Below are 14,139 nucleotides of genomic sequence, written 5' to 3' on the forward strand. Positions count from 1 at the left end.
ATGCATATACCATATATACTACTGACTATATTGTGATACATACACCATATATACCACAGACTATATTGCGATGTATACACCATATAAACCACATACTCTATTGCGATGTATACACCATATATACCACTGACTATATTGTTATGTATACACCATATATACCACTGACTATATTGTGATGAATACACCATATATACCACTGACTATATTGCGATGTATACATTATATATACCACTGACTATATTGTGATATATACACCAGATATACCACAGACTATATTGTTTGTATACACCATATATACCACTGACTATATTGTGATATATACACCATATATACCACGGACTATAATGTTATGTATACACCATATATACCACTGACTATATTGCGATGTATACAATATATATATATATATACCACTGACTATATTGCGATGTATACGCGATATATAGCATTGAGTATATTATGTATACACCATATATACCACTGAATATATTGCGATGTATACACTATATATACCACAGACTATATTGTGATATATACACTATATATACCCCAGACTATATTGTTATGTATACACCATATATACCACTGACTATATTGTGATGTATACACCATATATACCACTGACTATATTGCGATGTATACACCATATATAACACTGACTACATTGTGATGTATACACCACATATACCACAGACTATATTGTGATGTATACACCACATATACCACTGACTATATTGTGATGTATACACCACATATACCACTGACTATATTGTGATGTATACACCACATATACCACAGACTATATTGTGATGTATACACCATATATACCACTGACGATATTGTGATGTATACACCATATATACCACTGACTATATTGCGATGTATACACCATATATAACACTGACTACATTGTGATGTATACACCATATATAACACTGACTACATTGTGATGTATACACCACATATACCACAGACTATATTGTGATGTATACACCACATATACCACTGACTATATTGTGATGTATACACCACATATACCACTGACTATATTGTGATGTATACACCACATATACCACAGACTATATTGTGATGTATACACCATATATACCACTGACTATATTGTGATGTATACACCACATATACCACTGACTATATTGTGATGTATACACCACATATACCACAGACTATATTGTGATGTATACACCACATATACCACAGACTATATTGTGATGTATACACCACATATACCACTGACTATATTGTGATGTATACACCACATATACCACTGACTATATTGTGATGTATACACCACATATACCACAGACTATATTGTGATGTATACACCACATATACCACAGACTATATTGTGATGTATATACCATATATACCACTGACTATATTGTGATATATACACCATATATACCACTGACTATATTGCGATGTATACACCATATATACCACAGATTATATTGCGATGTATACACCATATATAACACTGACTACATTGTGATGTATACACCACATATACCACAGATTATATTGCGATGTATACACCATATATAACACTGACTACATTGTGATGTATACACCACATATACCACAGACTATATTGCGATGTATACACCATATATACCATTGAGTATATTGTAATGTATACACCATATATAACAATGACTACATTGTGATGTATACACCACATATACCACAGACTATATTGTGATATATACACCATATATACCACTGACGATATTGTTATGTATACACCATATATACCACTGAGTATATTGTTATGTATACACCATATATACCACTGAGTATATTATCATGTATACACCATATATACCACTGACTATATTGTGATATATACACCATATATACCACTGACTATATTGTGATATATACACCATATATACCACTGACTCTATTGTAATGTATACCACAGACTATATTGCGATGTATACACCATATATACCACTGAGTATATTGTTATATATACACCATATATACCACTGAGTATATTATCATGTATACACCATATATACCACAGATTATATTGTGATATATACACCATATATACCACTGACTATATTGTGATATATACACCATATATACCACTGACTCTATTGTAATGTATACCACAGACTATATTGCGATGTATACACCACATATACCACAGACTATATTGTTATGTATACACCATATATACCACTGAATATATTGTTATGTATACACCATATATACCACTGATTATATTGTTATGTATACACCATATATACCAGACTATATTGTGATATATACACCATATATACCACAGATTATATTGTGATATATACACCATATATAACACTGACTATATTGTGATATATACACCATATATTCCACTGACTCTATTGTAATGTATACCACAGACTATATTGTGATGTATACACCATATATACCACAGAGTATATTGCGATGTATACACCATATATACCACTGAGTATATTGTTATGTATACACCATATATACCACTGACGATATTGTGATATATACACCATATATACCACTGACTATATTGTTATGTATACACCATATATACCACTGACTATATTGTTATGTATACACCATATATACCAGACTATATTGTGGTGTATACACCATTTATACCACTGACTACATTGTTATGTATACACCATATATACCACTGACTATACTGTAATGTATACCACAGACGATATTATGATGTATACACTATATAAACCACATACTATATTGCGATGTATACACCATATATACCACTGACTATATTGTGGTGTATACACCATTTATACCACTGACTATATTGTGATATATACCACTGAGTATATTGTTATGTATACACCATATATACCACTGAGTATATTGCGATGTATACACCATATATACCACAGACGATATTGCGATGTATACACCATATATACCACTGACTATATTGTGGTGTATACACCATTTATACCACTGACTATAATGTGATATATAAACCGTATATACCACTGACTATATTGTTATGTATACACCATATATACCACAGACTATATTGTGATATATACACCATATATACCACAGACAATATTGCGATGTATACATTATATATACCACAGACTATATTGTTATGTATACACCATATATACCACAGACTATATTGTGATATATACTCCATATGTACCACTGACTATATTGTGATGCATATACCATATATACTACTGACTATATTGTGATGTATACACCATATATACCACAGACTATATTGCGATGTATACACCATATAGAGCACAGACTATATTGTTATGTATACACCATATATACCACAGACTATATTGTGATATATACTCCATATGTACCACTGACTATATTGTGATGCATATACCATATATACTACTGACTATATTATGATGTATACACCATATATACCATAGACTATATTGCGATGTATATACCATATAGAGCACAGACTATATTGCGATGTATACACCATATATACCACTGAGTATATTGTTATGTATACACCATATATACCACTGACTATATTGTGATGCATACACCATATATGCCACAGACTATATTGTTATGAATACACCATATATACCACACACTGTATTGTTATGTATACACCATATATACCACTGACTATATTGTGATGTATACACCATATATACCACTGACTATATTGTGATGTATACACCATATATACCACACACTATATTGTTATGTATACACCATATATACCACTGACTATATTGTGATGTATACATTATATATACCACAGACTATATTGTTATGTATACACTATATATACCACTGACTACACTGTGATATATACACCATATATACCACTGACAATATTGTGATGTATACACCATATATACCACAGACTATATTGTGATATATACACCATATATACCACAGACAATATTGCGATGTATACATTATATATACCACAGACTATATTGTTATGTATACACCATATATACCACAGACTATATTGTGATATATACTCCATATGTACCACTGACTATATTGTGATGCATATACCATATATACTACTGACTATATTGTGATGTATACACCATATATACCACAGACTATATTGCGATGTATGCACCATATAGAGCACAGAATATATTGTGATGCATACACCATATAAACCACATACTCTATTGCGATATATACACCATATATACCACTGATTATATTGTGGTGTATACACCATATATACCACTAACTACATTGTTATGTATACATCATATAGACCACAGACTATATTGTTATGTATACACCATATATACCACAGACTATATTGTTATGTATACACCATATAAACCACATATTCTATTGCGATGTATACACCATATATACCACTGACTATATTGTTATGTATACACCATATATACCACTGACTATATTGTGATGAATACACCATATATACCACTGACTATATTGCGATGTATACATTATATATACCACTGACTATATTGTGATATATACACCAGATATACCACAGACTATATTGTTTGTATACACCATATATACCACTGACTATATTGTGATATATACACCATATATACCACGGACTATAATATTATGTATACACCATATATACCACTGACTATATTGCGATGTATACAATATATATATATACCACTGACTATATTGCGATGTATACGCGATATATAGCATTGAGTATATTATGTATACACCATATATACCACTGAATATATTGCGATGTATACACTATATATACCACAGACTATATTGTGATATATACACTATATATACCCCAGACTATATTGTTATGTATACACCATATATACCACTGACTATATTGTGATATATACACCATATATACCACTGACTATATTGTGATGTATACACCATATATACCACTGACTATATTGTGATGTATACACCATATATACCACTGACTATATTGTGATGTATACACCATATATACCACTGACTATATTGTGATGTATACACCATATATACCACTGACTATATTGTGATGTATACACCATATATACCACAGACTATATTGTTATGTATACACCATATATACCACTGACTATATTGTGATGTATACACCATATATACCACACACTATATTGTTATGTATACATCATATATACCACACACTATATTGTGATATATACACCATATATACCACACACTATATTGTTATGTATACACCATATATACCACAGACTACATTGTTATGTATACACCATATATACCACTGACTACATTGTGATGTATACACCATATATACCACAAACTATATTGTTATGTATACACCATATATACCACTGAGTATATTGTTATGTATACACCATATATTCCACTGACTCTATTGCGATGTATACACCATATATACCACGGACTATATTGCGATGTATACATTAAATATACCACAGACTATATTGTTATGTATACACCATATATACCACAGACTATATTGTGATATATACTCCATATGTACCACTGACTATATTGTGATGCATATACCATATATACTACTGACTATATTGTGATACATACACCATATATACCACAGACTATATTGCGATGTATACACCATATAAACCACATACTCTATTGCGATGTATACACCATATATACCACTGACTATATTGTTATGTATACACCATATATACCACTGACTATATTGTGATGAATACACCATATATACCACTGACTATATTGCGATGTATACATTATATATACCACTGACTATATTGTGATATATACACCAGATATACCACAGACTATATTGTTTGTATACACCATATATACCACTGACTATATTGTGATATATACACCATATATACCACGGACTATAATGTTATGTATACACCATATATACCACTGACTATATTGCGATGTATACAATATATATATATATATATACCACTGACTATATTGCGATGTATACGCGATATATAGCATTGAGTATATTATGTATACACCATATATACCACTGAATATATTGCGATGTATACACTATATATACCACAGACTATATTGTGATATATACACTATATATACCCCAGACTATATTGTTATGTATACACCATATATACCACTGACTATATTGTGATGTATACACCATATATACCACTGACTATATTGTGATGTATACACCATATATACCACTGACTATATTGTGATGTATACACCATATATACCACTGACTATATTGTGATGTATACACCATATATACCACTGACTATATTGTGATGTATACACCATATATACCACAGACTATATTGTTATGTATACACCATATATACCACTGATTTATTGTGATGTATACACCATATATACCACACACTATATTGTTATGTATACATCATATATACCACACACTATATTGTGATATATACACCATATATACCACACACTATATTGTTATGTATACACCATATATACCACTGACTATATTGTGATGTATACACCATATATACCACACACTATATTGTTATGTATACACCATATATACCACACACTATATTGTTATGTATACACCATATATACCACAGACTACATTGTTATGTATACACCATATATACCACTGACTACATTGTGATGTATACACCATATATACCACAAACTATATTGTTATTTATACACCATATATACCACTGACTATATTGTTATGTATACACCATATATACCACTGACTATATTGCGATGTATACAATATATATATCACTGACTATATTGCGATGTGTACATAAATAAATAAATAAATAAATAAATAAATAAATAAATAAATAAATAAATAAATAAATAAATAAATAAATAAATAAATAAATAAATAAATAAATAAATAAATAAATAAATAAATAAATAAATAAATAAATAAATAAATAAATAAATAAATAAATAAATAAATAAATAAATAAATAAATAAATATTATACTAAACGGTTGAATTGATCCTTATTGTGTTTAGGTAGGGTATCTTTAGGTAACTTAGTATTATTCTAAGTATGCTAAAGTTTGTGCCAATGTCCACCCAATATAAACTATGAGCAAATGCCAACCTTTCCCAGTATAGGGATCATTGGCAGTCGATGTTTGAATATGCAATTACATATCTTAGAAAGTTGAATATTGTGGATCACACGTGCCACACAGTTTTCACAACGTTTCTTTTCGTATGAAGTTTGACGAGAATTCAAAATGGCGGCGACCCAAATAACCGATTGAAATGTGTCAATTCAATTTATCGACGACCTAGTCGCAATCAGCATCTCAATAATAAACGTTGTTACGTAAGTTTAAGCTTCTTATTGCAAATATAATTTCTATTACTACATATTTAAATTATTATATAACATTATACAGTGATAGGTATAAAGCTAGAGATATTATAAAGATTTTATTAATATATTTTTTATAAATCAAAATGACTGGTAAAATTCAAATTGAGCAACATAATTATTATTAATCAGTTATTTCAACGTCATCCAATCAGCACGTTCTAAGGAATAAGTGGGCGGTCACAGTTGTGACTTGTGCGCACATTCTAGGTATAGACAATGTGAAGCTCTTGAACCAATCATCATTAAATATGGAGTTTGAATGAAAATTGTTATAAATATGTTTTTAAACTACAGCTTTGTGTCTTTAACTGTATGTGCACTTTGTAGGCTTCGGCTCAGTTTTACTCTATTGAGACTAAATATATTAAGAAATGTTCTCACCACAGCCTAAATTGTGTTCAAAACGATTCGGAGTTCGAGTTCAAGTATGATCATTTTGTGGGGGGGGGGGGTGATGCTGTACGTCAGACGCCTCTCCTATTGGTTATGACTACGTTACATTCGTACATTTGTGATGGTTAACATCCAAGGATGAATAGAATAGAATAGAATAGAATAGAATAGAATTCTTTTTTAATACCGTAAAGATAATGTGACATTTCTTTTTTGGTTAACGAGTTAATAACGTTTTTACATAGTTGAGCGGACACAAAACTATCCGTGAATAGTAAGACAATTTACAATTTTCATCGTTGACAATTTTCATCGTTTCGGCCCATTTGAGGTTCTGGACGGAACTCGACTCAGTGATTTTGAACTAATTACGAGATAACCGTCGCTATTCTGACTACTATTTCTGACAGTTGGTATTCGCAATTATTAATGTAGTGAAAGATATGACGTGTTCAGTACTTAGTGTGATTAGTCGAACGTGTGAAGGCCACGCCTTAGAGTCTTAATACTCCTTTGTAATTGGTTAAGGTTTTGAAAGTGAATAAAGATGTTTTAGTTGGTCTTGGCGAGTACACCAGAACAGACGCAGTCCTGGAGAGTCTTGGGGCGAGTCTTGACGCAGTCTAGAGGCAGTCTTGGGTCAACCTTGCGATAGTCTTGGGGACTTTTCCCCAGGGCGCTGTGTCTTATAGAGTGCTCGACTGACCGACTAAGACGAGAGTTGAAACGTATTTCGTTGTGTGTGTCTTATTTGACTAAAAATGTGACTTTCCCGATCCCGTACCTCAAGGGGACGCAATAGAGAGACGAGACGAGATTCCCCCCTGACACGTGTGGAGAACCCAGAGGCCGAAGAATTTTCCCCCGTGATAATATACAGGATTTGGCTGTTGAATATAGAATGTCTCTGTTGTTTGCATATAAGGTGCATTCTGTTGTGAAATGTTGTTCATCTTCAAATTTGAGACAGTTTTGACATATATTTTGATATATATTGAACTTTCATTACAACGACAACGGCCAAATCGACACTGGCGGAGGTGTATTAACGCTATGTTAAAGCCTTGCACCGCGACTGTCACGTGGCACGACGACTGTCACGTGGTATGTTACAAGGTACGACGACCGCCACGTGGTACGACTGTCACGTGGTACGTACAAGCGCATGTGCCTTTGCATAACGCTCATTATTTCAGCAAATGAAAACTGTTATTTATGGAAACAACAATACTTTATGTTTAAAATGTTTTAATTTTGCGAGATTTCACACTAATCAAAAGAAGCGGCTTTCTTGTTGTGTACTACTAGTAATCTTATTATTAAATATATTAAAACGTTCTGTTTTCAACAACGAAATTTATAGAAACGGGTTGTTTTGTGTATAGGTAGACTACTTCAACATACTAGTCTTTATTTCCACTCTTATTTTGTCAAAAGTACTAACGAGGTTTCTTGAGATCAAAAGTGCACACTGGAACGGAAATGAATATGTCTAGACTTTATTGCTATAAACAAACACGAAGAACATTGAAAGATGATCACGTCAAATAACGCGATTCAGTCCACATAGCGTCATTTTATTTTGAGTAGAATAGGATCGACGAGACCTTAAGACAAGTTCCGACAATACAGATAATAGATACATCTTTGTTAACCCCTTATATGTGTATTTGTCTGCCAGCCTTTAAACTAATTCATTATGGCGTCACACTATGACTCTCAAATTAAACACATTGTCAAGGTGAAATACATTGTTTTCACGAACACCAGAATTACCTCATCTCTGCCTAGTTATTAGAATTGCTCCTTGCTGGGGTAATTTACCATGTGAATGAAAAATACCGTTCGGATTAGACCGTGAAATATGAAATTCTTTGTGGGATACATAGGAGCGATCACTTACACGTCTGGTCGTAGTATGGTGAAGCGATCACTTACACGTCTGGTCGTAATACGGTGAAGCGATGACTTACACATCTGGTCGTAATACAGTGAAGCGATGACTTACACGTCTGGTCGTAATACGGTGAAGTGACGACTTACACGTCTGGTCGTAATACAGTGAAGCGATGACTTACATGTCTGGTCGTAATACGGTGAAGCGATCACTTACACGTCTGGTCGTAATACGGCGAAGCGATCACTTACACGTCTGGTAGGAATACGGTGAAGCGATCACTTACACGTCTGGTAGGAATATGGTGAAGCGATCACTTACACGTCTGGTCGTAATACGGTGAAGCGATCACTTACACGTCTGGTCGTAATACAGTGAAGCGATCACTTACACGTCTGGACGTAATACGGTGAAGCGATCACTTACACGTCTGGTCGTAATACAGTGAAGCGATCACTTACACGTCTGGTCGTAATACGGTGAAGCGATCACTTACACGTCTGGTCGTAATACGGTGAAGCGATCACTTACACGGCTGGTAGGAATACGGTGAAGCGATCACTTACACGTCTGGACGTAATACGGTGAAGCGATCACTTACACGTCTGGTCGTAATACGGTGAAGCGATCACTTACACGTCTGGTCGTAATACGGTGAAGCGATCACTTACACGTCTGGACGTAATACGGTGAAGCGATCACTTACACGTCTGGTAGGAATACGGTGAAGCGATCACTTACACGTCTGGTAGGAATACGGTGAAGCGATCACTTACACGCCTGGTCGTAATACGGTGAAGCGATCACTTACACGTCTGGTCGTAATACAGTGAAGTGATCACTTACACGTCTGGACGTAATACGGTGAAGCGATCACTTACACGTCTGGTCGTAATACGGTGAAGCGATCACTTACACGTCTGGTCGTAATACGGTGAAGCGATCACTTACACGGCTGGTAGGAATACGGTGAAGCGATCACTTACACATCTGGACGTAATACGGTGAAGCGATCACTTACACGTCTGGTCGTAATACGGTGAAGCGATCACTTACACGTCTGGTCGTAATACGGTGAAGCGATCACTTACACGTCTGGACGTAATACGGTGAAGCGATCACTTACACGTCTGGTAGGAATACGGTGAAGCAATCACTTACACGTCTGGTAGGAATACGGTGAAGCGATCACTTACACGTCTGGTCGTAATACGGTGAAGCAATCACTTACACGTCTGGTAGGAATACGGTGAAGCGATCACTTACACGTCTGGTAGGAATACGGTGAAGCCATCACTTACACGTCTGGTCGTAATACGGTGAAGCGATCACTTACAAGTCTGGTAGGAATATGGTGAAGCGATCAATTACACGTCTGGTCGTAATACCGTGAAACGATCACTTACACGTCTGGTAGGAATACGGTGAAGCGATCACTTACACGTCTGGTCGTAATACGGTGAAGCGATCACTTACACGTCTGGTAGGAATACGGTGAAGCGATCACTTACATGTCTGGTCGTAATACGGTGAAGCGATCACTTACACGTCTGGTACGGAATACGGTGAAGCGATCACTTACACGTCTGGTCGTAATACGGTGAAGCGATCACTTACACGTCTGGTAGGAATACGGTGAAGCCATCACTTACACGTCTGGTCGTAATACAGTGAAGCGATCACTTACACGTCTGGTCGTAATACGGCGAAGCAATCACTTACACGTCTGGTAGGAATACGGTGAAAACGATCACTTACACGTCTGGACGTAATACGGTGAAGCGATCACTTACAAGTCTGGTAGGAATACGGTGAAGCGATCACTTACACGTCTGGTCGTAATACGGTGAAGCGATCACTTACACGTCTGGTCGTAATACGGTGAAGCGATCACTTACACGTCTGGTCGTAATACGGTGAAGCGATCACTTACACGTCTGGTCGTAATACGGTGAAGCGATCACTTACACGTCTGGTCGTAATACGGTGAAGCGATCACTTACACGTCTGGTCGTAATACGGTGAAGCGATCACTTACACGTCTGGTCGTAATACGGTGAAGCGATCACTTACACGTCTGGTCGTAATACGGTGAAGCGATCACTTACACGTCTGGTCGTAATACGGTGAAGCGATCACTTACACGTCTGGTCGTAATACGGTGAAGCGATCACTTACACGTCTGGTCGTAATACGGTGAAGCGATCACTTACACGTCTGGTAGGAATACGGTGAAGCGATCACTTACACGTCTGGTAGGAATACGGTGAAGCGATCACTTACACGTCTGGTAGGAATACGGTGAAGCGATCACTTACAGGTCTGGTTGGAATCGAGATTACATAAATTCGTCCATTTTTATAAACCGTCGGAATTATCAAACTGATATTGAACAAATTATTCAGAAATTTGAAAAGCTTATATACAGACAAACAGACATCTACGTAAATCAGCTAGTAGACACGTGTTATATAATACGCTAAGACAGTAACACAATGTACGTACACGTGTCACGTGACATTACAATACCACTGAATTCTGTAAATATGCCCACACTAAATATTAGCCAGTATATGGTAGAGTACTTTCACTTGGCTCGATCGATGGTTAGATTTGATAAGCAAGACGAATTGCAGACACCTAACAAACACCAGTTGGATAGATATTTAGAATAAAACTCACATTCAACTGTAACACGAGATGCATTTAATACAATTAAGAATTCACCCTTTACTACGTCTAAGCTGCTTTCTCGGTGTAAATACCATCCACCGTCAGTCTGTGATATATGTTTTAACCAAAAACATTTCACATCGCTGAACCCTGCTGAGCGGTGGTATGCGATTTAAGCAATTATTTCGTGCCTTTGGGCATAGGTTATGTTTTTTTCAGTTATTTGAATTAATAGTTCTTTTGAATACCACAGGTATCAATTGAACATTTCGAGTCAAGGTTGGCGTATCCTTGCATAGAAAACTGAATATGAAAAAAATATACACGTAAAACGTTGATTCAACTGTTATCGCATTTTTTCATCTTATCATGCCCGAGTTCTATTTATCTGTATAAATCGTGACGTATTTCACTATTCAATATTATACCTAGTACCAATCTATTAGATGGATAGGGTGGTATTGACATAAATGTTGAACGTATCCGCTATGACTTACTTCGTGCCTTTGACGCTACTTGTCTCATACTATCTTCATATAAAGCTGGGTTTTCTGTATCAAAAATGACGCTTGGCGCCATGGTAAAATTTTCCTCTTGGAACACGTGTAAAATAGCTTCTTCCACGTCTCCCCAAGGGTGTTCATGGTTACTGCCGATAAGGGCTACGTGATTCCACTGGAAATGTTGGCACACACGAACAATCGCTTCAGCAATGTTTGTAACAGGGCTGATACTTCGTCCATATGTAGGATATTTGTGTTTATCGCTGAGTTCCAACGAAAGTGACATAAAACCCATGACGGGAACGTTCCATGTTTTTGCTAACTGTGAAATACTGATAGTCACCTCCGGACACGCTGCTCCAATGATAGCGGCTGAACCCTGGAGGTAAACTGACTTGACTACTTTGTCCAATGCAGTGCCCACATCACACCCTGTATCGTCCCATGTAAAATCCAATACTATGTGCTGTACAATGCTTGTATTACTATTAATTTTGTCAATTGCGATAGTCATAGCTGAACCGAGAGTTGTGGCCTGTCCTGGCACGTTGTCCAAATTATGACACATAAAGGTCAAGTTCAAAGCTGTAGCTGTCGATGCCAGGGTGCGCACGAGAAACGGTACCCATAACAATGAAATATGAAGCGCGTACGTCGAAGCCATATTATTGAATGAATGCCAGGGACGGATGCAAGCTATTAAGTATGCACGATATATACGTACGCGATATCCAATCACATCCCTTGTAATAACCATACGTTGTATTCCCACTGGTGTCCTGTCGTAGTATCAGTGAACAATATGCTATATATACACGTACCAACAGAGAACAGAAACACAAATTAAAAATTGTCGTTAAAAAGATATTATTTCATGTAACTAGGTCTTAATCGCTCACAACTGAAATAGTCGACGGATTAACGGCTCGTGCCTCCTGTAATCGGCAAATACCTCACAATGTCCTATAATAAAACAGTTACGAGATTATATATTAGATTCTTGTGTTCACGGTGTCTAACAGACACTCGAAAACACTAACCCACCCTTTCATTTACGATAACATTTTTTGTGTGTTGATTAATTTGTCCTTCTCCACAAATCTATGTAATTCGGCGAAGTTGATCACACCAGCATGGTGGTGAATATTAATACAGTCCAGAATCTACTCCAAATTCTACTGATATCTTCATGCCATAATGTAAAGATGAGTATGGAGTTGTGTACGACAAAATACATTATGCAATGCTGGATCCCAGCATGGTTTCGTTAAATTCAGACACATTTCGTGCCACGCCCTCTGTGGTCGAAACACGTTATGTTTTCACTCGTG

At 35.5% G+C, this 14,139-nt stretch overlaps 1 protein-coding gene across 1 annotated transcript in view; it reads right to left on the reverse strand.

Annotated features, from left to right (window-relative positions):
- Positions 1-13,472, reverse strand: part of LOC102807599 (atrial natriuretic peptide receptor 1-like) — a 136,842-nt gene extending 123,370 nt beyond the window's left edge. Inside the window, exon 1 of the mRNA XM_085499906.1 lies at positions 12,803-13,472. Within this exon, the coding sequence (XP_085356032.1) occupies positions 12,803-13,472 (670 nt within the window). The remainder of the gene's footprint in view (positions 1-12,802) is intronic.
- Positions 13,473-14,139: the final 667 nt, after the last annotated feature.

Source organism: Saccoglossus kowalevskii, chromosome 6 (genome assembly GCF_978046115.1).
Source record: "Saccoglossus kowalevskii chromosome 6, keSacKowa6.1, whole genome shotgun sequence".
Taxonomy (NCBI): domain Eukaryota; kingdom Metazoa; phylum Hemichordata; class Enteropneusta; family Harrimaniidae; genus Saccoglossus; species Saccoglossus kowalevskii.